The sequence below is a fragment of the Bipolaris sorokiniana genome (genome assembly GCF_000338995.1).
Source record: "Bipolaris sorokiniana ND90Pr unplaced genomic scaffold COCSAscaffold_2, whole genome shotgun sequence".
In the NCBI taxonomy this organism is placed as follows: domain Eukaryota; kingdom Fungi; phylum Ascomycota; class Dothideomycetes; order Pleosporales; family Pleosporaceae; genus Bipolaris; species Bipolaris sorokiniana.
This window is the reverse complement of record NW_006911896.1, coordinates 1,592,828-1,617,395: the sequence shown is the minus strand read 5'-3', so window position 1 is coordinate 1,617,395 and position 24,568 is coordinate 1,592,828. Positions and strand designations below refer to the sequence as shown.

General features: G+C 49.6%; 10 protein-coding genes across 10 annotated transcripts; 6 read left to right on the top strand and 4 right to left on the bottom strand.

Moving 5' to 3' along the window:
- Positions 1–29: 29 nt before the first annotated feature.
- On the top strand, positions 30–2,476 carry COCSADRAFT_134186 (uncharacterized protein). The gene is made up of 2 exons (XM_007697861.1): positions 30–324; positions 378–2,476. Exon 2 carries the CDS (start codon positions 388–390, stop codon positions 2,398–2,400), a length of 2,013 nt encoding a protein of 670 aa, XP_007696051.1. The 5' UTR covers positions 30–324; positions 378–387; the 3' UTR covers positions 2,401–2,476.
- Positions 2,477–2,827: 351 nt separating this feature from the next.
- COCSADRAFT_80127 (uncharacterized protein) lies at positions 2,828–4,232 on the top strand (the record flags this gene model as incomplete). The annotated part of the gene is made up of 3 exons (XM_007697860.1): positions 2,828–3,406; positions 3,460–3,811; positions 3,877–4,232. The coding sequence occupies 3 exons, from the start codon at positions 2,828–2,830 to the stop codon at positions 4,230–4,232; spliced, it is 1,287 nt and encodes a 428-aa protein (XP_007696050.1).
- An 885-nt stretch (positions 4,233–5,117) lies between these two features.
- Positions 5,118–6,480, top strand: COCSADRAFT_272820 (uncharacterized protein). The gene is made up of 3 exons (XM_007697859.1): positions 5,118–5,716; positions 5,771–6,025; positions 6,081–6,480. Exons 1-3 carry the CDS (start codon positions 5,396–5,398, stop codon positions 6,219–6,221), a joined length of 717 nt encoding a protein of 238 aa, XP_007696049.1. The 5' UTR covers positions 5,118–5,395; the 3' UTR covers positions 6,222–6,480.
- Positions 6,481–7,787: 1,307 nt separating this feature from the next.
- On the top strand, positions 7,788–8,952 carry COCSADRAFT_178268 (uncharacterized protein; the record flags this gene model as incomplete). The annotated part of the gene is made up of 5 exons (XM_007697858.1): positions 7,788–8,136; positions 8,189–8,378; positions 8,432–8,535; positions 8,587–8,702; positions 8,762–8,952. The coding sequence occupies 5 exons, from the start codon at positions 7,788–7,790 to the stop codon at positions 8,900–8,902; spliced, it is 900 nt and encodes a 299-aa protein (XP_007696048.1). The 3' UTR covers positions 8,903–8,952.
- A 956-nt stretch (positions 8,953–9,908) lies between these two features.
- On the bottom strand, positions 9,909–11,069 carry COCSADRAFT_187380 (uncharacterized protein; the record flags this gene model as incomplete). The annotated part of the gene is made up of 4 exons (XM_007697857.1): positions 9,909–10,243; positions 10,304–10,416; positions 10,465–10,663; positions 10,715–11,069. 4 exons carry the CDS (start codon positions 11,067–11,069, stop codon positions 9,969–9,971), a joined length of 942 nt encoding a protein of 313 aa, XP_007696047.1. The 3' UTR covers positions 9,909–9,968.
- Positions 11,070–11,997: 928 nt separating this feature from the next.
- COCSADRAFT_167681 (uncharacterized protein) lies at positions 11,998–13,002 on the bottom strand (the record flags this gene model as incomplete). Its single annotated transcript, XM_007697856.1, has 2 exons — positions 11,998–12,857; positions 12,927–13,002. 2 exons carry the CDS (start codon positions 13,000–13,002, stop codon positions 11,998–12,000), a joined length of 936 nt encoding a protein of 311 aa, XP_007696046.1.
- Positions 13,003–13,375: 373 nt separating this feature from the next.
- Positions 13,376–17,085, bottom strand: COCSADRAFT_178265 (uncharacterized protein). Its single transcript, XM_007697855.1, has 5 exons — positions 16,351–17,085; positions 15,149–16,301; positions 14,512–15,101; positions 13,901–14,463; positions 13,376–13,851 (listed from the first exon to the last, which is right to left on the bottom strand). The coding sequence occupies exons 1-5, from the start codon at positions 17,044–17,046 to the stop codon at positions 13,671–13,673; spliced, it is 3,183 nt and encodes a 1,060-aa protein (XP_007696045.1). The 5' UTR covers positions 17,047–17,085; the 3' UTR covers positions 13,376–13,670.
- Positions 17,086–17,238: 153 nt separating this feature from the next.
- On the top strand, positions 17,239–17,976 carry COCSADRAFT_33349 (uncharacterized protein). Its single transcript, XM_007697329.1, has 4 exons — positions 17,239–17,274; positions 17,322–17,499; positions 17,550–17,580; positions 17,643–17,976. Exons 2-4 carry the CDS (start codon positions 17,322–17,324, stop codon positions 17,668–17,670), a joined length of 237 nt encoding a protein of 78 aa, XP_007695519.1. The 5' UTR covers positions 17,239–17,274; the 3' UTR covers positions 17,671–17,976.
- A 130-nt stretch (positions 17,977–18,106) lies between these two features.
- On the top strand, positions 18,107–22,573 carry COCSADRAFT_134165 (uncharacterized protein). The gene is made up of 8 exons (XM_007697854.1): positions 18,107–19,261; positions 19,313–19,405; positions 19,458–19,996; positions 20,046–20,199; positions 20,249–20,591; positions 20,640–20,881; positions 20,928–21,061; positions 21,111–22,573. The coding sequence occupies exons 1-8, from the start codon at positions 18,136–18,138 to the stop codon at positions 22,386–22,388; spliced, it is 3,909 nt and encodes a 1,302-aa protein (XP_007696044.1). The 5' UTR covers positions 18,107–18,135; the 3' UTR covers positions 22,389–22,573.
- Positions 22,574–22,757: 184 nt separating this feature from the next.
- Positions 22,758–24,143, bottom strand: COCSADRAFT_349979 (uncharacterized protein; the record flags this gene model as incomplete). The annotated part of the gene is made up of 2 exons (XM_007697853.1): positions 22,758–23,827; positions 23,899–24,143. The coding sequence occupies 2 exons, from the start codon at positions 24,141–24,143 to the stop codon at positions 22,801–22,803; spliced, it is 1,272 nt and encodes a 423-aa protein (XP_007696043.1). The 3' UTR covers positions 22,758–22,800.
- Between the last annotated feature and the right edge of the window lie 425 nt (positions 24,144–24,568).

The following is a 24,568-nucleotide window of genomic DNA, read 5'->3' as shown; positions in this document are numbered from 1 at the left end:
ACCCTTGAACTACAGGCGCATCCAACTGACGCGCTATAGCGACTCGGAAAATTTAATTGCTGCGCAACACCAGGGCTACTTTAGGGGTGCAAAGTAGCTGTTCATATTGAAATCTTTCCAGGCGCTGGGAATTCTGCTATTCATCTCAATAAAAACCAGGCGCATTCAAGAAGCGCGCGCATAACGACTATGGCGCCCGTTAGAGGCCGCGGTGGTTTCCGGGGTAGGGGACGAGGCAGAGGTGGCGCAAGAGGAAGAGGAAGAGGCGGCGGAAGAGGTGGTTTCGCTGCTGCAAGGACCGCTGACGAGATTGAAGATTCGTGAGTACGGATATTTGTTACAGAGAGGGTCGTCTAGATGCTAACTGTCAAATGAAGCAATGTCAACATGCGTGCACCATCCGACTCTGAACATAGCGAATCTGAAGGCTCCGAAAGCAATGCTTCCGACGACGATGACGAGGAGGAGGAAGAGGCTCAGCCAGCCGCCAACGCCTATGCAGCTCTCCTCCAATCGTTCTCCGCCCGCGATACTGGCTCAGATGAACCCCGGAAAAAGAGGCGAAAGATTGAGCACGATCATAAACCAGAACAGGCCGCTGCCACAGATACAGACCAATTGGAAGACGCAGAAGCCAATGCGACCGATCGCGAGGACGAGGCAGAGCAGGGCGATTCCGACAACGACCAAGCAGACGGAGATGATATCAAGGAACAGGAGTTGGAAAAGGCCTACGAGAAACACTTTGCAAATCCAGACGAGAACGAATTGGCACCACGGCTGAAACGGATAGCGGCAAACCAATGGTCATCGCACAAGCTGCGCACGACATCAGGCAGCGCAAAGGGTTTTGGCATTCTCCAAGTCCCGAGCGACGAGGTCCAGCCACCCTCGAGGAAAGTGAAGAGCACTCGCGACGTCCAGTTGAAGGCCCGATTGGTGGAGAATGCGCATAAGAAAGTCGGAGACTTTGACCCTGTCGAACAAACCATTGCGCTGTCCCTGTTTGGCTACCAAGACTTGCTGTTTGGTGCGCGAACAGTACAAAACGCTAACCGCCTTCGAGATATCACCTGTCTCCATGCGCTAAATCATATTCTCATGACACGCGATTGTATACTTAAGAATAACGCAAAGCTGGCAGCTGCAAGCGACGACGATGATGCCGAATACCGCGATCAGGGCTTTACGCGCCCCAAGATACTGTTCCTTCTTGAGACCAAACAGGCCTGTGTGCGCGTCTTGGATTCCATCACCAAACTCTACGATTTTGAACAGCAAGAAAACAAGAAGCGATTTCTCGACAGCTTTTCACTGCCAGAAGACAAGTTTTCAGACGACAAGCCCACAGATTTCCGCCAACTATTCGAAGGCAACGACGAAAATGAGTTCCGCATCGGCATCAAGCTGACACGCAAGACGCTGAAGTTGTTCTCAACTTTCTACAATTCCGACATCATCTTTGCCTCTACTCTCGGTCTGCGTCGAGCAATCGAGTCTGGCGATCCCAAGAAGCGAGATTACGATTTCCTATCATCCATTGAGATGGTAATTATGGAACAAGCCGATGCTACCCTGATGCAGAACTGGGATCACACAGAGTTTGTTTTTGAGCACCTGAATCTTCAGCCAAAAGATTCCCACGGCTGCGACTTTTCACGGGTGCGCTCGTGGTACTTGGACGGACACGCACCGCACATTCGACAGACCATTGTGCTCTCGGCGTTCCTGACACCAAAGATCAATACTCTGTACAACAAGCATATGCGTAACGTAGCCGGGCGCTTAAAGTACACTGCCGATAACACGGACGGTCTCATAGAAACAATGTCGTACGGCGTGAAGCAGACGTTCCTGCGCTTCGACTCACCATCTCATCTTACTGATCCAGATGCACGCTTTAAATACTTCAACACATCCATCCTGCCATCGATCAACCGCATGCCGAGGCCGCCAGAGGGAGGGTTGGGTGTTTTGGTCTTCATTCCATCTTACCTGGACTTTGTCCGCGTGCGCAACTCGCTCGTCGACTCGGACTTTTCCTATGCCTCAATCAGCGAATATACCGATGTGACCGACGTGCGTAAAGCCCGCTCACACTTTATGAACGGAAAGCATTCGCTGTTACTGTACACGGGCCGTGCCCACCATTTCCACCGTTACAAGATTCGAGGTGTTAAACGGGTCGTGTTCTACGGCGTGCCGGAGAACCCGATATTTTATGACGAAGTGGTAGGCTTCATTGGCAAGACGCTGGAACGGGCTGAAATTAGCAGGGCAGAAGCCAGTGTCAGAGTGTGCTTCTCGAAATGGGAAAAGATGGAACTGGAAAGGATTGTTGGCACAAAGAGAGTGGGCAAGATGGTTGCAGATAGGGGTGATGTGTTTGACTTTGTATAAACATGTATGATCTAAAATAGAAGGGGGACACTTGGAATTGGCTCACATGGTATCAGCGCTCTTATTGATGGGGTACAGTGAATTTGTACTGAATATACGATTTCATCATCGCACTCACTACCACTTCTTATGCCTATGCTGCCTACCTGAATGAACCCAAGACACGTGCTTCACCTGAGCGTGACACCTATCTGTGCACACATAATGAAAGTTACGTTTGACACTGATCTCAAAATCACCTGGCTGTTTGTAGCTGCTAAAGCGTGAATTCTACATTGGTCACTCGCTCGTGCCTTACCTTCACTTTCACCCAGTCAGGGTCTGTGTGTACTTAAGTAGACTCATCTTTCCTCCAACCATCGCTCTACACACGGGTAAGCTTTAAAGTAGCAGCAAAATTAGTCTACTCTCATCGTTCGACTTCAAGATGAAGCTTCAGTTCGTCTTTGCTGTATTGATAGCCACCCTCGCCAGCGCTGGCGCCATTGTGTCTCCGAGACCATCACCTGAAAACGTCACCCATGTCAACGTCACTCTCGCCGATGTTGCCTCTATTGATTTGGGCTCTTCCTCTATAGCTCATGCTCTTGCTGAACCAACCAAATTCGAAAAGTCTGCTGAAATCGGGCGTACGCTCGATGCGGCTATGAAGTCCAAAGACAGCATCGCGCGATGGTTCTTCAAGGACTTTCCCAACTTTCAAGAGACATGCCAGAGTCCCTTCGACGGTGATGGGCGGGAAGATCTGGCGAGATGGGGCTTCGACGACAGCGAGAAGTTGAGGAAAGAGGTTGAAAAGGAGTGCGACTTTGACGCGTATCATGGTATTAAGCCTGCTTTTGATGAGCTAGGCTTAGACACCAAGGCAGAGAAAGACGGTGGTTCTAACAAGTGTTTCAAGATCAATCATCGTGACGGTCCTGCTATCAAAAGGCTCCCGGATGGTTCTCTCCCTCTAGAAGCAAACCAGTACTACGATGTGTGTGGCAGAGAGTATAGGGCAAGTGTTTGCAGATCACACTACTCAACAAGACTATTGCTGACTGAGATTTCATGCAGGCAACAGGTGCTACATACGAGTTCGCCGTTAATCCAAACGGACTCGTCGTTCTCATGAACATTATGAGCTTGAGTTTCTGCGCCGAAAAGTTCACCTGGTTCCGAAAGCCACTTCCCGAAGAGCTGCCTCATATCGGCACACCCTCAGATATAGCATGGGCTGTCTGGAACCGAGCTGGTGCTTCCAACATCGCTGATGTCAAATACCTCCTTGTGACACAGATTATGAACCCAACTTCTCGAGATATGATCAGAACAGCGCTTGGAACACTACAGCCTCCTCAGAGTGAGACCCAAGTTTGGCCGGGCAGTGACTTTACCATGGATACGGTTGGGGGCAGAGCAATCTTGGGTTAGTAGTCCGTATAGCACTAAAATTATTGGCAGTTGGATTTTGATGCTGACTTGATGGACTAGGGTCGCCGATTGGACGATGGGTCGGATACTTCCTCTTACAGCATAAGAAGCAACTCGGTGGCAATCGATTCATTTCAAAGGTCAGAGCCTTTCGGCCCAGCACCGCTTCTCTACCGTATCTCGTCTTCTATGTAGATCCCACGCCAGCTGGACCTGGTTCAGCTGCGGAGGTAGTGCCTAGTGAACTAGCAGAACTTGAGGGCACCCTCGAGAGAATCGGAGAGTCTGATGGTACGAAGTCATCACATGTTGCAAAAAGGAGTGTTGACGGAAAGCACTTGGTGCGAAAGCATATTTTCTATACTGTGACTTGGACAACGAAGTCCGAGGAAGATGTCATGAACTTTGGATTTTGATGTGATAAGGCAATATGACCGGCTTCAAGATTCGTCCGGTGGAGAATACATATTCCAGAAATTATGGTGGCTGGGCTGCTTCCTAAGAGCAATCACCAATACTGACTAAGACATGCATGTGGCTTTTAACTAGGCTAGAATGTACTCACTACCTGCATATGTGTTTATCTGCTCGTATTATACATGTCCCGATGGCCGGGGCAGATGACTGTATCAAGCCAAGCGCAGTCCCACGGCACGAACGGGTGCAGGTCGCGTTGAACGTGATCTCATGGAAGCCAGTGTCCTGCGAGGGTTGAGGTTATGCGGGGATATCGTCATGAAAAATGGTGAAAAGCTAGGAGAGAAATCAAGGCACATGCTGCCGCCAACGCGATCTAGTCATGTCCATGTCCCACACAGCATTGTACCTGCGTCGCTTGCCCACCCAGCATCGTGATCTAGACGTATGTGTATGCCAAAAGGCGAATCGTGGCGGGATAAACGGCAGAACCTGAGCGGTCCGTAGGACTTGGCAATATTTGCACGGTGGTTCCGGCTCCTTCCTTCGCGGGGTACCGTGACGTTCTTTTGCCAACCAAACTTAGCCACCAACTCCACGACCATTCCACTCACACACTGCCAAAAGAGACCTTCGATAGGGCCTTTCTGCTATCCCCATTTATGACTCCACGTTGAAGCACCGAGGGGTCGGGGTTGATTTGCCGAGTGTGCGGTGAAGGGCCACGTCGGAATGGCTGGGGCGCTTTCTTTAACGCCAGACTCCACCCGCAAGGTAGGCGCAAAACACGTCTCGCCAAGAGTACGCCTCATCCCTTCTTGGCCATGTCCAATGGCTCGCGCCCGTCCGGCATACTCATGGTTCCAGTGTAGCGCTACACTGCGCTGACACGGCCAAGTACCTCAATGAGCGGATCGTGGCGGTGTGCCGAGCCCCAGACAAGCTTTTCTGTCCTCCGTTTTTGGGCGTCGATATGGCTGCGAGCAGGAAACCCGAGTCGAGCCTGTCGCTCTTATTTTAGCTACGTGGTACCCGTGCCCTTGCGAGCTACCGTACATACCTGCCTTCTTTTTTGACACCTTGGAACTTGGATTACTCTTCTGCATTGCTATCGTTGCCTGCACGCCTGTGCCAGGTCCGATTCTTGCGCATCTACGCCAACATGTTGCGATTCGACATTATTCTCAAGTTGGCTTTGGTACCGTCGATACTCTACCTGCTCATATCTGTGGTTTCGGTGGCTTTGACAACCCACTACTGGATCCTAACCGACTGGGTTGTATCGCGAGGCGTTCTCGTTAAGACCTCCGAATTCGATGAGCGAGCAAGGCAGTTTGTGACGGATGCGACAATTGTGTACTTTACCGACGCAGATACCGATGCGACAATTGTATCGGGATGCCTAAACTTGGCCGCGGCCGTTATCGCCATTATCGCGTGGAGTACCTTGCGAAAACCAGGAATGGACGCCTTGATTAACTCGGTTGGTATATCGGTTCTTACACGGAAACAGTAGAAACCTAACTTTCATGCCTAGACTGTACGCCGTTTCTGGATACTCAGTCTTGTCTTCATGTCCCTTGCTGGAGCGGTCATGGCCATCGTATCGCTCGCACTACACTACACGAAACTGGGCAACGACCGATGGGGATGCACCCAGGAGCGACTGATGATGAGTGGAAAAATGAATACAAACGTGTACTGTACCCGAGAAATGGCCGCATGCCGATTTCAACCCGAATTTGTCACTGGTCGGGATAAGCAGAATGCTAGCGTTGCTTGCAACGAAGCTGTAAGTTCCTTATCATCACATGTTGCGAAATGCTTTTTTACTAACATCAGAGCAGACTGTAGTCAAGTGGATGCAAATCATCTTGCTGCTTCTCGGGCTTACTGTACTATCCATGTTTTCCCTCCAGGCTTACCTGCGCCGAACCAGCAGGGAGACTAGACTAATGGGACAAGGAGCCCTTACAGAGAAGATTTGAAGCGAGCAGATTTCCCGGACTATAGACGACACATGATTTTCCACGCAGTCAACGAATTTCCTTGCACCACATCATTCTTGGCGTTTGTTTTTCTTTCTTAGCATGCATATGCATGGCACGACACTGCATCAACTTGGGCGTTGGCATCCCCCCTCCCTCACAAGTGGGCCATTTGCGATACACGACGTAACGAAATTTTAAAGTGCGCGATAATGGTATGATGAAGCTGTACTGGAATGGAAGTTGGCAGAAGCTACATGCCTGTCACTCTTCTTTCTGGTTCTAAATAAACTTTGATTGAACAAACTAGACGTTTAGCTCTCTTCCCCCCCTCCCCTGCAAAAGTGTAGTTCCATGTCAGAATCATGCTGGAAATCCCGACAATACCATGACACCTTCACAAAGGCGTATCTGCGTATCTTTTCTCCACACACCCACACCCACAACCCGGAACGTAGATCCCGCCCATCATCCCCAACTCCAATCACAAATCGTGGCGTTCCACATACATACATAGATGGCGAAATCCACATTCCCATCGCCTTCCTTCTGCCTTGGAAATTCCCTCATCCCACTCCTTCTGCACTTACTAACGCTAAGCGGTTTAACGGCCATTTTTTTGTTTCCGCGGCGAGTAGTAAAAGGCACGCTTGGGCGTAGTGGCTTCCCACTCGTCTGCCAACCCACACCCCCTTTTGGGGGTTTCTGGAGAGGGTGGCTTGGCAGACGTCATGGGGGGACGTCATTGGGTTTTGGTGCGATGGGAGTGCGAGTAGGAGTGGGAGTGGGAAGTCTAACGGATATGGGGTTTAGGGAATTTGGGATTGGGTAGAGCGGAGTTGAGCGGTGATGGTCGGGTAAGACGGAGGGTAGTGGTTGGGTTTAGGGATGAATGAGTTTGGAAGAAACTAGGTAATCGTTTTAGAGTACTGAGGTGGTACTTTGAGGATTATGTGGTATTGAGAATTTCTGCATTCGGATTAGAAATGCCGAATGCTTATGGCGGTGCACTAGAGCGGACAAATAGTACTAGGGATTTCAATCCATACGTAGAAACGTCTTGAGCGGCGGCTTTGTGATGCATGCCACAGAGAGACTAACAGTGCAACAATCGACCTGCAGTCTTTGATATTTCGGATAGTTGCCAGTAGGAGCGTCTGAAAGCTGAATATGGCAGTACAAAAAATTGTAGCTGTGTGAGTTATTATGGGATCGATTTTGACTATCGATGTTTACCATGACATCCCCAGGGACGTTCTGAAAGATGGCTTTGTACGACCGATGCGGAGTATTTGTTCAACCTCCAAGACTCATGCGGATATAAATACCATCAGTGATGAGTGAATCATGGTGGGTCAAAAGTATCCAGGCATGAACGATGAAGATGAGAGAGCTCAGTGATGTTAGCAGTATCATAACTGCCATCAACACGTAGACCACGCAGCTGTTTGTTTACATACTGAAGCCGCTCCTTCCTATCACAAAGTACGTGCCTTGCGCACTGTATGCCTCCACGTTCTAATCCTCAACCTCCCAGAAACTCCCATTTCCGTTCAACACCACGAAATGGCGCCCAGCATTGCCTACCCCGGCTTATATGCTGAAGTCACTGTTGACGGGTGCCGGCTGACAGAGTACGACGACGGCGAAGATGCACGCTCTAAAACTAAAACAGTTTACATCCAGTCAGAAGCAGGCGAGCAGTTTGGCGTCCAGTACTTCATCCCTCCAAACTTATTCAAGGAGTACGGCATCAAAGCAGAGGTCAGCATCGACGGTGTGAGCATGCGCAAATACATACATGACACCTATGTCGGCCGTCTGCATGGGGTATCAAGGTATGCTTGTGCCAGCAGTGCTCATGTTGGAAATCTCTTCATTGGGCAGCGATTTCGGTTTGCCACGCTGGACACACGTAAGCTTGATCCCTATTTCTCATCAGACTGGCCTAATGAAGTTCCTCATAGACGATGAGACAGAGCCAGTAAACACAGCGGTGCAGAACCAACTAGCGGCCACGGGTGACATATCGGTGTCTTTCTATCGCATCACCAACGTTCGTGTCTCAAGCGCAGGCAAGAAGGCACCAACTATACATGAGTATGACAAGGTTCCAGAAAAGGCACTGAAAGGCTCGGCTGTTTCGCTCAAAACACAGTACAACTCCAAGCGAGCTCTCAATTTCTTGAGTCCGCTAACTGGTTGGATAGACTTGATCCCTTCGAACGCATTGCACCAGTGACGTGGGTCGAAGCCGACCATGTCGATGGAGACCGTCCATTCGCTATTATCCAATTCAGATACCGCTCTGCAGGTACGCGACACTGCTCCAGAAGAGATAAAGCCTAACGGAATCGTATCGTAGCTGCTCTCAGATCACTCCATATACTCCCTCCGCTTCAGAATTCTGTGTCCTTAGAGAAGGGCTCCGCCAGCAAACTTTCAATGGCGAAGAAGGCTCGACCGCTGGATGATTATCACGTAACGAATTTCCTGTGTCATCAGAACTTGTAAATCCATGACTGACCAATTGTATGTAGCCCGGGAAAGAAGTGATGCCCGTAATGAAACGACAACGTGCCGAGAATGATGAGGACTCCGAGGTTAAATTAGTGGTGGAAAGGAGTGCAAAGCGTCGATGCCTGCCCACCAATAAGGACGAGATTGTTGTACTGGAGTGAGAGCGCTATAGATGCGAAAAAGGATGGTCATATGTGGTGAAGAAGGAGGGTCGCACTGTGTTCTGCTGGTATGAATACACAATTTCAATGACAGGCAGGACATGTCCTTGAGGCTAAGCATGTTTTGAGTGATATGTTCCCTCAAGTATTTACAACAGAAATAGAAGATCTCAAATGGCCAAAGATTCTATGAAGCTTTATAAGTATGTAATTGTAGTCATTTGCAGTGTAGGGAACACACTGCAATTGAGAAAATCCGCACCGTCGCAAAAATTCCATAGGATGATCGCCAGAAATAATTTTGGCCAAGGGCAAATGAGATTTTGCCACGGGATGGAGATGGACGAGGGTGTTTCAAAAACGGCAAACCCTCCACCTCAGCTTTGCGCCACGAGATTATCTAAAACACGCTCAAATTGTTTTGATTTTGTTCTCATTCAGTAGGCCAAAAGAGACTACACTTTAGCCTTCTTGGACACTATTCGCATGGAAGAGAATGAATAGCATAACCAGTTGCTTTTCCACTGCCAGTAGCTGTGCGTTTGGCAATTGACAGGCTACCTCTCATCGTTGCAGACCTCAGCTTGGCTTGTCGGCTTGATAATTATCAGCGACAAACTCTCGTCATCAGTCGGGTATCTTATTACGGCTTGAGGCGCCTTAAGGAATAGTACATAGGCGGGGGGGGGAGGGGGCAGCTGGTTTTATACTCGTGTTGGGAGCTATGTAAAAAATCTAGTTTAGGGATGACGAGTAAACCGCTTGGATCCTTGGTTGAGGGAGTGGGTTGCTGAATAACGATGTTCTTGCACTTTCCACTAACTTCAGGGCTGGAGTTGCTAATGAGGAGTGCTGACTGGTCACTGAAAGCCAGTATATGGATCATATCTCAAGGAACTGCACTAGAGCAGATTGTTTACAAATGGGCCACTTGATCCCCTGGCAGGCCATAAGCGCAAACTGTAAGCTTGTAAAAAAGCCATTGATAAACCATATTACATGAATGGGATGTATGAAAGCAGTGCCCTGGGACCACCATCATCATGCCACGGTACCCAATTATGCCCTACGTAAGATCGATAATCTCGCGTCCACTCTCGTTAATGGTGATGTTGGGTCGTGGGCGCTTTGCTGAAGATACGAATGATACCTCATCGTCGTCCTCGCTACCTCCAAGAATAGCCGGGTACTCGCGTTTGAGGCCTGATTCTTTCTTTAATTTTGTCAGGAGACTGTCTTGTTTCGAATCTGATGCGTTGACCACATGCGTCTCGTTGTCTTTGGCTTGAATGAGTTGAGGAGACAGGCTCCGTGGGATGACGAGTAGTGACTGAAGGGCAGCTATAACCTGTTAGCCAAAGTTTATGCTAAGAAGAAAAACTAGATAGCAGCGACTTGTACCTCTCGAGCGGTATTTGAAGTTCCAAGTGGCAAAGGGCAGTCTCTGCTGATCGACATAATCAAATTCTGTATGGCTCGAGTATATCTGGGGCTCTTTGACTTCCGTGCCTAGCCTGTATCAAGAATCAATATAGATTTTTACAACGATCAAGGGAACGTACTCTGCGTAGTGTGTGAAAGCCTGTCCTTTCAACACCTTCTCCGGGATTGGACCGACACCAATTTGCTTCTTGTTGACATATCTGTTGTTGGAGCGCACGTCTCGGAGATTTTCAATGTAGTACGCTTTCACGGTAATGAGACCGATCGATTTTAGGCCCTTAATGAGCGCGTCTCCTAGATCATAATCATATGAATCTTCTGAAAAACATTTGTTAGCAGACACAGCTCAACCGGTGGCAGGTATCTCACCAATCTGAAGCTCGGAAAAGCAAAACTTTCGCAATGTGCGTTGTCCGTCTACAATCTTTGTAACAGTAGTGTTGAACTCTCGCTTCACGCTCCCTCTCACTCTCTGGTATTGGCGATCACCAATGATGCGCGAACGAACGGAGTTGCCGTCTATGTAGAGCTTGAAGATCATAGCGTAACGAGGGAATGGCCGATGGACTTCGACTTGAACTGCAAATTCTGCGGCAGATTTCGCTTCGATATATTTGGTGACAGTGGTGGTTGTCTCGCCATCGTCCTCGTCAAACTCCTGTAGGTGTGCTCTGTCGCATTCGACATAAGCTTCGATTTTCGGATTTTCGTGGGTGATAGCCATGTTTTTATCTAGAACTGGCACGCTTCTAGGTTGAGCTGGATGGAGAAAAATAGCGGGATATGAAGCTGAGTACAGTGCATCTGGCGAGGCTGCGTGTGTGTATGTGTTACAGCAATGATGAGAGTGAGCAGTATGAAGTGAAGGTGAGAAGGTGTAGCTGCTAGTCGTGACTGCCATTCTTGGGCTGCACGGCAATGCACCACTGCCGCGCTTGCTTACATTAGATACAGAGTCCAACTGCCAATATATGTGATTGACACCACCACGGAAGCTACCAGAGATGCCTATTAGCAAACATGCGCTTAGAACTGTACCCCATACCTCATTAACGGGTAACACACACAAACAACACTTTCACAGCAATGGGACGGCGATTTCATATATACGAATATTCTATTCACTCGTCAATACTACAGGTAGGAATCACCTGTACAAAAACACCTCCCTAACCATGTTCCTATTCCAATCAAAAGCCTTGATGCCCAGAAGCAAGAAAAACCAAACAAAGGAGAGAATACAGCCCATCACAAATGAGCCCAGATGTTGAGGGGTACATGACAGGTAATACTAACAAAACATTGCGCCGAAGAGGCGAGAAACACAAGCCTAAGAAATGAAATATCGAGGCCTCACAAAGAGACCACATCCAGTACGCCTTATGCATCAAAAGCCCATGTGCCAGATGCCTATTGTACGTAAATAGAGATTGAAGGAAACGCTATGCAGTCGTTATCATGGAAATATACCTCCATACAATGGTATCATTTGCTGATGTGGATCAGGCCGTGAGTTTTGGAAGATCGCGATGGTAATAATGCCGAGATGGATGGTAGAAAGTGACTCGGTGGTGAGGGACCACCGATAGAAATGAAGATGGGTAGTACCAGTAGATGCTGCCATTTGAGCTAGCATCAACCGGACTGACCATCTACCATGCACCTATGCTGGCGGAGGAGCCACTTCCGTAGTTCCCGCTCAGTAGTTGCTGGCGAATTGACATGGCATCAGTAGGCCCAGCTGTGGTTGCATTGCCAGTCTCGGCACCCATCCAGCCAAGACCCCCGCGCAGCTCACTGACAGCCTCTTGCATCTTTCCACCTGAGACCTCATTGTGCTTGGCAATTTTCTGATCCCATCCACCATACTGGAGTTGTATTCCACCTGCTCTCTTTGCTGCCTCCCGAATGACTATTGCCCATGCTTTAGCCATCTCTTCATACGCCTCCTGTTTGTGTCGGTTGTGCTGGTAGGTATCCCAGTTGGGAAGGCGGTGGAGAATTTCGGTGGCTCCATCTAGGAAGGCGAGTGAGGTGGCGGGCTGTTGTTCGTTTGGTGGGAGAAAGTGAGGCGTGAAGTCCTTGAGAGAGTCCAGCAGATCATCAAGCTGTTGACGGACCCTATTGTATGCGTAATCTGATGATGCACGGTTGCCAAACGGAAATGCCCCCTGGAATGCCGCCTCATATTTGGACAAAACTTCCATGGCTGATTGGATACTGGGGCGAGGCGCTGTGGTGACGACTTCGTTGCCAATATCTGGGTGGCGCTGACAGATGGACTGTAGTAGGTTCCGCATCTCGTCGGCGCTTAGTGTCTCGAGGAGGCGTGGCAGAGGGAGCTGTCGACCGGAAACGTTGGTTCGCATACGTTTCATGCCTCGTGGCGCAGGTCGGGGGAGGATGGCAGGAGAAGTAGATGGGGATGCACTCATGCGGTCGTCGTCGCCGGCACTTCCCTCATCGTCGGCTTTCCGCTTGCGGCCCGTCATGGCAGTGGAGGATGGCATGACTGAAGAGCAGTGTCTGAGATTAGTTGCTGGTCCGTGGTTGATGTTTTGGTAGCAGCGAGTGGACATACTGTTGCGAGTGGGCGAGCGGCGGTTGTTATTGTTCAAGAGGTGAGGGGGCGTGAAAGCCTGATATTGTACGTTCATGGCGACAACGAGCAGCCGGCAAACGCTGTGAAAGTCGCAGATCTGCTTTGCGGGGCACCGCGCGGCAGGTGGTGATGCGTAGAGGGTGGCGCGGGAGGCGATGTTCTGGTTGCGTGGGCGGTTTGGGCGGTGTCGGGTGTGTTGTTGTTGGTAGTGGAGACAAGCAAAGGCATGCCCAGCAGAACCCAAGATGGTACGTGCTGGGAGACCGACCGTGCACCACGTCACGTGTCGTTCAGTGTAAAAGCCTCTGCTATGTGCATCCCTGGAACCCCTCGTGTTGTACGGCCTTTATCTCTGGACTAATTCGATTCAAATGCCCTCATCATTATGGCAATTTCACACGATATCATGTCTTTAGTTGCACAGTATGCTGGAAACCATATATCCGTGGGGGATCATCTGCCACGGCACTAGGTCCGCGGCATCTGATCTAGTCAATTTCTACTCAGGACACACCTTGTGGAGTCTCTCCTTTTGAAGGACCAAACGGTGAATGCCCCTTTTGCGCACCTGAAAAAAAACTTGCTTGTTCGTTTTGTGGCGCGTTCGTTTAGACGTCATACAAGGGAACACCATCTACATACCGCACTTACCTGCTAAATAACGAAAACATTTACAGCGACTCAACAATACCATGTTATACAAGACAGACGCAAAAAATCAAGTTAGAGGTAAAGAGACTGGGCAGCGACAAGATCCCGACGAACGAGCTCCAGTGCTGCAGTAAACTTTTGCTCAAGCTCTTCACTGCCCATAACTTTGGCGGCTTGGGCTATCTGCCGGAGCAACTCCTCCAGTCGCCTGAAAAGGCGAATGAGACTGCCTTCGTAGACATCGGTCATTTTGCTTAAACACATTAGCTATGGATCAAATACAAACGGCTGGGCGAACATACCAAATCTCCGAGAAAGTAGCACCCTTTGACCAGGCAAACACAACCTCCATGAGCTCGTATTTGAAAGATTTGAGGTATTCCTCCTCGTTGAGCGTCAGCTTACTCTCTTGCGACATTTTGGCGATGACTCTGGCTTGCTGCTGGATCTCGCGGTAAGGCTTGGCGAGTTCTTCTTTTAGCGCTGGCACTTCCTGTGTCTTCTCCTCAAAGATGAAACAACTCAGACAGGCGGCGCATTGCTCGGGTGTCAGCTCATTGAAGAACCGGTTGAAGAGCAGTTCGCTGAGAACTAATTCGTCACCCGTGCTGATTTCGCAGGCAACGCGGGCTTTCAGCTGGACGACATCGGCATCGTCGATGAAGCCTAGTCGACGCAGTACACGTTTTCTGCTCTTCAGTTCATCAAGCTGAATAACGGACAATGCGTTGGCGATCTCCTTTTTGGTGTTTTTGATCTTTTCACCAATTGCAATTTTCTTTGCGTATTGGCTGTAAAGCTCAGGTAACCTGGGCGAGTTGTGAAGAGGATTCGACAGGAGACGAGATTCCAGTACTTCAATTTTCTATGTCAAGTTAGTCATGCACCATAACAGCGGCCTGTGTACACTTACCCTTAGAAGCCTCTTGAAGCTTTCGTCCTTGATATTCATGTTCTCAATAGGATCCAAAATGGCAATACCATCTGGGAAACGCTTCTCGACTTCGTTAAGCGCCTTGCGAACATTGTTCCTCTGTTCCGTTGACTTGAGATCATTTGGCAGGAATACGCGGAGGTGACCAATTGACTCAATGCAGTTCAGGACTACGGGTACCACTTCCATCTTGCCCTTGTCCCCAGGCGCAGGCGGCCGGACACCAGGGGGCAAGCCATCGTTCACTACAGGGGCAAATTTATTATCACTGCCGACGATGAGCAGAACGTCGACGATATATGACTCTTGAGGTGGTAGGACTTCGCCCTTGTTTGCTTTGCGAGGGGCAAATGCTACAACTGCACCCCATCCAAAATCGTGGTCTTTGTAGCTAACCTTGACGAGCCGGCCACCCTGCAGGAATGGCAGGCAGTAGTTGGGGTGCATAATTACGTCGCGCATGTCCTTGGTGTGAGTGTCCAGTTGCTGTCGCAGATTGTAGTAATCCTTGACGGCGGCTTCATCAATGATGGTGGTGTTTAGCTTTTCTTGCTCGAGTTCCTCAAGTTCTGTGGCTGTCAGTAAATGAACAGGATCGATGGAAAGTAGGACTTACGTTTTTCTAGATTGGAGACACCAGCTGTGCTCTGGAATTGATAGAAGCACCTTTCCAACATGAACTCGGGAGAGATGCCTTCCACTCGCATCAAGTTCAGAATCATATTGTAGCCAAGATGGAAAGCCGAGTTCAAATTGTCCTGCTGACCGCGTACAATTTCCTTGGCTACAGCAGGCTCCATCTGTTCGTCAATCATCATGATGACAATACCACGGTCGTCAAGACCACGACGACCGGCTCGACCGGACATTTGAATAAATTCCGAAGGCGTAACCCATCTTTGGGACACTCCATCGAACTTGCGTACACTTGTGAACACAACAGTCTTGGCCGGCATGTTGAGACCGATGGAGAACGTCTCTGTCGCGAAGAGTACTTTAATCAAGCCCTCCTGGAACAGTATTTCGATAGTTTCCTTGAGAATGGGAAGTAATCCAGAATGATGAACCCCAACACCTCTCCGAAGAAGAGGAAGAATATTCTGGATCTGAGGTAATTGCCGGTCCTCTTCCGAAAGCATCTCAATAGCGCTATTGAACACCTTTGTGACCATGGCCTTCTCGGATTCGTCGTTGAACGCAAGGGAGCTCATAGCTAGCGCGTAGTTTTCACACTCGCGCTTACTGAAGCTGAACACAATGACGGGATTGTAGCTCTTAACCATGATCATCTTGACAATCTTGTAAATGTCCGTCTGCTCTCTGTTGCCGCCTGTATTGGTCTTCTTGTCCTTGCCTTTGCCCTTGCGTTTGGCCATAAAGTCTTTCGCGTCAGTTCCAGCCTTGTCAGCGATGGACGACATAGCTTTTTGGAAGTTCTCTTCGCGAAACATGCCCTTCTCATCAACCACCAAATGTATACCATCGGCACCAGCAGGGAAGAAATAGTGTTGTAGCGGGGTTGGACGGAAATCGGTGTAAACGACGTGACATGGCTGGCTATGGGTTTTGGTGATCCATTCGGCAAACTGCATCGAGTTGGGAATGGTGGCGGACAGAAAGACGTAGCGGACCTTGTCAGGGAGCAGAATGATAGTCTCTTCCCATACAACACCTCTCGACTTGTCACGAAGGTAGTGCACCTCATCAAACACAACCCAAGCTACTTCACGCATGATTTCGGATCCTCTGTATAACATGGATCGTAGAATCTGCAAATGTTAGCCTCTACGAGATCTAGACTTTTTGCACGATACACACCTCCGTTGTCATGACTAAACATGTGGCGGTTGGGTTGATGGTGACATCACCTGTCATGAGACCGACGTCGCCGAACTCTGCCATGAACTCTCGGTACTTCTGGTTGCTGAGAGCCTTGATGGGACTGGTGTAGATGACTCGCTGATTGTTCTTGAGACATTGTGCAATAGCGTACTCTGCCACGACCGTCTTTCCGGCTGAAGTATGCGCTGATACGAGGACACTCTCGTTGCGCTGGATCGAGGCAATAGAGACCTGCTGGAAGGGATCCAGTGCAAAGGGCCATGTGCGCGCCGGCTCCGTCGGAGGCTTGTGCTCAGAAATGGGGACATAGTCGTAGTCCGGCGGTAAGGCGACCTGATGTCGGACCTGATGTGAAAGTACTACGGCCTGTCCGTCTTGGGTCTGTGCCTGCAGTCCAGCAGCAGCAGCGACTTCGCGCGATTGCTCCGTCTCGAAATCGTCGGTAACAATAGGCTCGGGCTCGGCATCACGCTTCTGCCGTTTCTTCAGTGTCTCGGCTGCGCTGTTTTCGTTTGCGCCACCTTGTGCTTCTGCTGGCGCATCCGACATGCTAGCATCTTCGACAGGCACTGGCGACTTGACATCGCCGTTGGCCTGGCGCTTCTTGGTCTTGCGGGGCGCAGCGTCCTTGGAGGGGCCGCCCTCGAAAACTTCAAACATATCGTCATCCATGGTGGCAGGTTATGTGCGCGCGCTCTAGGTGAGGGGGGGGAGGGGGGTGATATGTGGTGGTGTAGCTCTCATGCGACGGAATGACGAGGAATGGCTATGGGCGCGATCAAAAAAGTAGCACGCACAGACCTTTTCTGCCAAGACATGTGCGTGTGGGTAGGGAAGCTGCTCTCATCGAACCATCGCGACGACAACTCCGCAACATCTCCCCTCCACAACACAGCCAAAGTATGCTCCAGCTCTGTGCCAATTGATACCTTCACTAACTGGCCAAGATGCTCGCCCGTGCTACTTTCCGCGCCGCATCGGCCCCAACCCTTGTCGCCCGCCGCGGCTTCCAGTCCACTCGCGCCCAGTTCTCCAGCCCGTACCACTACCCCGAGGGCCCGCGCAGCAACTTGCCATTTGACCCCCTCAAGAAGGGCTTTGCCTTCAAGTACTGGGGATTCATGGGTGCGATCGAGAAGACTCCCATAGTATAATACATACTAACACAGGCATAGCCACTGGATTCTCCCTTCCCTTCCTCCTCGCTGGTGAGCCTTCTTATACTGCTCTGCAAGCAATTAAACAGAAACTAACTGCAATATCCTCACAGTCTGGCAAACCAAGAAGAACAAATAGGCACCATCTCTCACAGTGTGGACATGGGGCTCGGGCACGCCAGGGACACAATGCCTGTAGAATATTGGGCGGCCCTTTTGGTGACCGTATAGACATAGCAGTATCAATTTCATTGTCTGTCTCTCACTGCTTGTAACATAAACTGAAGACTTGTGGTGCTAACTCGTCGGATAATGGCGGGCTGATCGGTGGGCGCGACGCCTTGTAGTGTGCAATACTCTTCAGAGATTTTTTAAGCCTATATTGAAAAGGCCAAAACTGTACCAAAAATGTACAATGTTTAGCTCAATGGCTCTTGCACTCGCAACACCGCCGCGGTTGACTGTGATGATGTGACGCATTATCATTCGGTAGAAGCTCGGCGCTAGCATCACCAAAAATTCGCGACCACTCATAGCGCTCGAATATTGTAGCCGTCAAAGAACACAAACTACCAACACTCACCAAGCATATGATTCTCCAGCGATGCGCAATCTCAAGATTGTGGGAAGATCGCTCCTGCGATTTGCCGGAGAGGAGCCCCTTCCACTCACAGCCACTGCCTGGGACGCTGCATCCAATGCACTGATATGCGCTTTTGGCCCCTCGGAATCACGTGCGACTATCGAACTGAAAAGACTACACCACACACGCGCGAGTGGTCAGGAAAAACTTGAGAACATTGCGTCGTGGGATGCGCCCTGTCCATTGCCCTCGCTTACCCATGACGCAATCTTGAGTCTACACCATTTTTCTGACACTTCAACATCGTGTCTAATCTTAGCCGGCGGGGATATTGTGCTAGTTAGAGAAAACCCGTCGTCGAATGAAGAGCTAGTTGAGATTGTGGGTTCAGTGGACATAGGCATCTCTGCCGCTGCTTGGTCGCCAGATGAGGAACTCCTCGCTATTACCACTCAGGCGGATACGCTACTGCTAATGAGTCGTGATATCGAAAACATAGCCAGCGTCAACTTGACACCCGAAGACGTCAACGTATCCAGTCATGTCTCAGTAGGATGGGGAAAGAGAGAGACACAGTTCAAAGGCAAACGAGCTAGAGCACTCCAGGACCCAACAGTGCCAGAGACCATCGATGAGGGCGTACTGAGTCCGCTTGACGATCGATCTGTCACCATCAGCTGGAGAGGAGACGGTGCTTGGTTCGCTGTCAGCAAAGTTGAGGAGGAGACACGTCGCATGATTCGAGTATATTCCCGAGAAGGAACGCTGGATAGTGTGAGCGAGCCTGTTGACGGCTTGGAAGGAGCTCTCAGTTGGAGACCATCTGGGAACCTGATTGCTAGTACCCGACGTACCAGCGACAAGGTCGAAGTGGTCTTTTTTGAGCGCAACGGACTTCGCCATGGCCAGTTCGATCTTCGATTTACTCCTGAAGAGCTTGCAACAATCGAAAAACCTGTAACACTTGCATGGAATAGTGACTCTAACGTTCTAGCCGTTTCGTACACGGACAAAGTTCAGCTATGGACAATGAGCAATTACCACTACTATCTCAAACAGGAGTTACCATTCCCAGAAACTGCTCCGAAAAATGTCATGTGTAGCTGGCATGCAGAACGTCCTCTGGCAGTAGCCCTCTCAACTCTAGGTAAGTGATCTTTCAAAGCCAATTGTTGTATAGTAGTTGATATGATGATAGGTGCTCTTGAGGTGCTGGAATATGCATCTACGACCCCGACTGGCTCGGCTGTACCGCCGAATGACTTCGGCATGGTTGCATCAATAGATGGGTGTAAGTAATCCAACTCACATATATCTACAGCTTTGTGGTTGACATACATCAGTGGTCCTGAAGCTCACCCCGCTGCGCATTGCAAATGTTCCTCCTCCAATGGCATTCCACAGTTTGTCACTCGAATCCAAAACCGTCGATGTTGCATTGTCAAAATCAGGCACTCGTTTGGCTGTGCTTTCGCATCATGATCTATCGGTATACGCGCTTGATCTCAACAAGCGGCCAGTACCGAAGCCTGACTTCCTCTGGAAAAGCGATGCGGTCTCCGGCCATTGTCCACGCCACGTTACATTTGTTGGTGATAATCAAATATTTGTGCTAACAGACAGCTGGGAAGAAGAAGAAAGTTCCCTTTGGCGATCTGAAGGGGAGACACTATTACCCCAGGGACCTATCATGGAAGCTGATGGCGCTTCTGCTTTGCTCTCCAGCATAGACCATGAGGCACTCTACACCTTGCTTCAGAATGGTGCGTTGCATGAGATCAATGCCGATGAAATGGCGGCGGACTTGCCTCCTCAGACATCACTTGTGAACAAGTTTCCTGCATTTGCACCTGAAGTTCAGGTAGTCAAGTTTGAAGGACAGGTGCGCAAATTACCCACGATTGAGTAAAAGCAACGACTAAATTTTGCAGACATTGACTTTCGGGTTGACCAAGAGCGGAGCCCTGTTCGCCAACGAGCGAATATTGGCCCGCAATTGCACATCTTTCGTGGTCACGCCTGCACATCTTATTTTCACGACAACTCAACATCTCCTGAAATTTGTTCACCTTACCAACGTAGATGGTACGATTTGATGTGCATGTGAACCTTGATTTTATATTGACTTCTTCAGATCTCGAGGTGCCTGCAGATGAGCCGCAAAAGGACGAGAGATGCAGAAGCATCGAGAGAGGCGCGAAGATCGTTACCGTCATCCCCACAACATACTCAGTTATACTCCAAATGCCTAGGGGAAATCTAGAGACAATATACCCCCGAGCGCTTGTACTTGCTGCGATACGGCGGAACATCGAGGCAGAGCGTTACGACGAAGCATTCTTCGCATGCCGCAGCCAGCGTGTGGACTTGAACATCCTCCATGACCATGACCCTGAGCGTTTTCTTGCAAGTCTTGAGAGGATCATCACACAGATTAAAAAGGTTGAGCACATTGACCTGCTCTTAGCTCAGCTCCGGTATGTAGAGCTATAATCTGGCAAGACACTGATGACTAATGCTATTAGGAATGAGGATGTCTCAGAAACCATGTACAAGGAAACTCTTAAAACAAAGGACCTTGCAGTAAAGTCGCGACTTTCGCAAGAACAAGTGGAGAAAAAGGTCAACCGAATTTGTGATGCATTCCTTGCCGTATTGGAACAGCCTCAATATAAGGATGCTCATCTGCAAAATATCATCACAGCTCATGTTTCCAAGACGCCTCCGGCACTTGAGACAGGGCTCCAGATGATAGGGCGTCTGCAAGGTACTTGCTATGCACTCGTTTTCTGAATATGACTAACGAAATTCAGAATCGAACGATTCTTTAACTGACAAAGCCGCTGAGCATATCTGTTTCCTTGCAGATGTCAATCAGCTCTATGACACATCATTAGGATTGTATAATCTCGAGCTTGCATTGCTCATCGCTCAGCAGTCACAAAAGGTAACCATATTTATTTCCTCTTGTTTTGATATAATTCTAACTATGGCAGGATCCTCGAGAATATCTTCCACATCTACAATCCCTGCAAGACCTGCCCGAGACACGCCGAAAGTTCAGAATTGATGACCAACTTGGACGCCGAACGAAGGCACTCAAAAATCTTAATGACCTCCAAGCGTTTGACGAAGTTCGGGAATATGTGCAAAAGCATGATCTCTACTCGGAAGCACTGAGTATGTACCAATACGACAACGCCCGTCTCCGAGAGATTATGCGCATGTATGCAGACTTCTTGCGTGCGAAAAACAAGAACAAGGAGGCTGCGATAGCATATGAGTACTTGGGTGACCATTCGTCGGCATGGCCATGTTATCGATCGGCCAACCTTTGGCGCGAAGCGCTATCAAGTGCGGTGCTGGCTGAAGTCAGTGCTGACGAGCTCTCATCCATTGCAACAGATTTGGCAGAAGGTTTCTCGGAATCAAAGGACTATCTCGCCGCAGCAACGATCACATTGGATTATCTGTCGGATCCTTCTTCTGCAGCTCGACTATTCTGCCGTGGCTGCTACTTCGCTGAAGCTATCCGTATAGTCACACTACGCCGCGAACCCAATCTTATTACCGAAGTCATCGACCCGGGTCTTGTGGAGCGTAGTGCAGACATGACGGAGTTCCTTGCTGATATGAAGGGTCAACTCCAAGCACAGGTGCCTCGACTCAAGGAGCTGAGGACCAAGAAGGCAGAAGATCCAATGGCTTTCTACGAGGGCATGATGGACGGTGGTGCCGACGCCAATATTCCCGACAATATCTCACTCGCTCCGACCGACACTACCTCTGGTGGAACGTTTATGACAAGGTACACGAATCAGACCGGTACGGTCAACACAACGACTACGCGCAAGACTAGTAAGAACAAGCGTCGTGAAGAGAGGAAGCGTGCTCGTGGTAAGAAGGGTACCGTGTACGAGGAAGAGTATCTTACGAACTCTATCGAACGCCTGATTGAGCGCATCAACAGTATGCAAGACGAGATTCAGCGTCTTGTGGAGGGTCTCATCAGGCGCGGTATGAGAGAGCGCGCGGACGCTGTGTCGAATGCTGTCAGTGAGGTTATGGAGAAGTGTCAGGACGCTGTTAAGGAGATGTACCCACCCGCGACAGACACAGCACCTGTTGAGAATGGTGTTGCTGCTGAAGCTGAAGCTGGTGTGCTGAGGCCGACTGGTGGCGATGCGACATTGTGGGATAGTCTGCAGGAGGTGGGCAAGAAGCGCGAGGCGCCTGTCGTGAAGTCTTTTGAGCGGTTGAGTCTCCTTGGCTAGATGGTGTGGGCGAGTCGTGAAGGATCGGTGCAGTAGAATATGATACAGTGATAGTAAACTTGTAGAGAGTGGTGCCGACAAGACAACAAACACATGTGTGCTGTAGTATGAAGTCACCTCACTATCAACCTTCCACTAGACAGCAGACATCACGATCAAGAAAAACACACATTTTTCATCACCACCACCAATTTTATTCCTCGATAAGACGTGGCAATCAGTCAAGTATCTAAGCCGATGCCATATCCTGACTATTAGCTCGGCAAAGCGCCAGCCAGAAAAAGTCGCAATACTCTTGCATATCAGCGGAAAAAAGAAATCCAGTATCTCAATATCAGTATACAATCCTCATATCTTCCATCTCAGTAATGTACAATCACCTTTCCATCGTGATAAAGAACATCAAACCTTACTATTCCGATTCATCACCAGAACTCGAAAAAGGCCGCGCCAAAAAGTCCAACACTTCCTCACGCATAGCCCAGCACACAAGAAGCATGTTGTTACGATCAGTAGTACTGTTCTGAACACCAACATCAAAGTGAGAATCAACGCCGGCGACTTCCTCAGACGATATGGTAGGAGAGTCAGCAAGCACGAAGCCATAAATCATGTTGCGGATATGCGGGTTCAGAATCTCGAGGGTTCCGAGATCAGAGTAGCGTGGGTTGTTATGCGGGATGGTGGACGGTGCGTTGGATAGCAAAGTGAGCGGCGTGTTGTGCGGCACAGGAGGCAGCATGGTGGGTGCTGTGGGGGGAGATTGATACGTCAAATGCGGTGCGATGGCGTAGATGGGAGGTGGTAAGTGCAAAGGGTGCGAGTCGAGGTTGCTGCAACGGGAGGAGGAGTCGCCGGATTCGTTGTCATCGTAGTAGTTGAAGTTGTTGGTGTCGGTGAAGTAGTCCTCGGGATTGTAGTAGTCATTTTCCTCTGCTTCTTCATGCTGGTCTTCTTCTCCTTCTCCTTCATCATCATCATCATCATTTGAATCGCTGGGGTCGTTGTCGTCGTCGTCATCGTCGTTATTGGTGTCGTGAACCTCGAAGGTATCATCGTCGTAGTCGGAGTCAAAAGCGCTTCCATACTCGAAGGAATTGTTGTCAGAGAGAGAGTCTCCCTCGTCGGAAGCATTATAGTTGTCGTCCTCGTCGAAAGTGTCGTAGTAGGCCGAGGAGGGAAGGATGGTGGGGACGTGGTCATAGATGAACGGGTCACTGTCATCGGAGTCAGTCTCCCCATAGAGGGGAGACGACAGGCTCGTGGGCTCAGCAGGATGCTGCTCGTTGCCATCAACAGCTTGACCAAGGCTGTTGATTTGCTGGTCCGTGAGAACCAGAGCATCTGCGTCATAGCCCTTGAACAAGTACGCATAGTCAGGCTGCTCACTCACGGGCTTGGTAAGCTGAGCAGCCGGCTTCTTGTACTTGGGGACTGGCCTGTTTGGCACATACAAAAATAATGGTTAGAAGATATCTCAATTGGAAAGTGAGTGGAGTGAGTGACTGACTTGGGAGCGCCGCCGTAGCCGGACAAAGGCCCTAATGGGACCTCGAACGACATTGGCAAGGGATCGGCGTTGTTGTCAGTCTCCGTCTCTGCCTCGGTGTTGATGGGAGACATCATGAAGATGTCCTCGAAGTCGGTGACGGGGACAAGAGATGCGGGTGACCCAAGCGTCACGATCTCGGCGGATGAGGATGGGAGAGTAGATCTATATCTGGGATTTCTGTCAGTATTGACAGCCGCTGTCATCACGGGAAAGGTTACTGTTGGTGTCCGGATGAGGTTCGACAAGGCGGCGTAGTAGAAAAGGAGTGGATAGGAGCCAGAGGGCGATGGTATATCTGTGGGAGAATTGCCGCTAAGCCTTAGTCACCGCAGTGAAAGGTGAAAATGGACTGGTTTTTTCTTGTAGTGAAGATGATTTTTGAGGCTGCAGCGCGTACTCCATGTGAGAGGCAAACGGCTAGCACGGGCCAGACCAAACGCAGACCAAATGAAAACAAAACGGTGATGACTAAGACCTTGAAGTATGGCATTGAGACATGAGCTGAATTAATTGGGTTTGAAAAGGACGATATATACGATTTTTTGGTGTTCAAGTTTGTCAGTGTCTTGATTTGAGTTTTGAGTAGTGTGCCGTGGACCATCTCAGTATATCAGATAAAACAAGCAAG

Bases quoted from the DNA above. Each gene is read 5' to 3' on its own strand.
- COCSADRAFT_134186 (XM_007697861.1), top strand. From the start codon at position 388: ATGCGTGCACCATCCGACTCTGAACATAGCGAATCTGAAGGCTCCGAA.
- COCSADRAFT_272820 (XM_007697859.1), top strand. From the start codon at position 5,396: ATGTTGCGATTCGACATTATTCTCAAGTTGGCTTTGGTACCGTCGATA. The intron at 5,717-5,770 runs GTTGGTATATCG...TTTCATGCCTAG, and splicing joins TGGACGCCTTGATTAACTCG to ACTGTACGCCGTTTCTGGAT. The intron at 6,026-6,080 runs GTAAGTTCCTTA...ACATCAGAGCAG, and splicing joins GCGTTGCTTGCAACGAAGCT to ACTGTAGTCAAGTGGATGCA.
- COCSADRAFT_134165 (XM_007697854.1), top strand. From the start codon at position 18,136: ATGCGCAATCTCAAGATTGTGGGAAGATCGCTCCTGCGATTTGCCGGA. The intron at 20,200-20,248 runs GTACGATTTGAT...TGACTTCTTCAG, and splicing joins TCACCTTACCAACGTAGATG to ATCTCGAGGTGCCTGCAGAT. The intron at 20,592-20,639 runs GTATGTAGAGCT...TAATGCTATTAG, and splicing joins CTGCTCTTAGCTCAGCTCCG to GAATGAGGATGTCTCAGAAA.
- COCSADRAFT_33349 (XM_007697329.1), top strand. From the start codon at position 17,322: ATGCTCGCCCGTGCTACTTTCCGCGCCGCATCGGCCCCAACCCTTGTC. The intron at 17,500-17,549 runs GTGCGATCGAGA...ACACAGGCATAG, and splicing joins CAAGTACTGGGGATTCATGG to CCACTGGATTCTCCCTTCCC. The intron at 17,581-17,642 runs TGGTGAGCCTTC...CAATATCCTCAC, and splicing joins TCCCTTCCCTTCCTCCTCGC to AGTCTGGCAAACCAAGAAGA.
- COCSADRAFT_178265 (XM_007697855.1), bottom strand. From the start codon at position 17,046: ATGGATGACGATATGTTTGAAGTTTTCGAGGGCGGCCCCTCCAAGGAC. The intron at 14,464-14,511 runs GTAAGTGTACAC...AACTTGACATAG, and splicing joins GCTTCAAGAGGCTTCTAAGG to AAAATTGAAGTACTGGAATC. The intron at 13,852-13,900 runs GTATGTTCGCCC...AATGTGTTTAAG, and splicing joins GCTACTTTCTCGGAGATTTG to CAAAATGACCGATGTCTACG.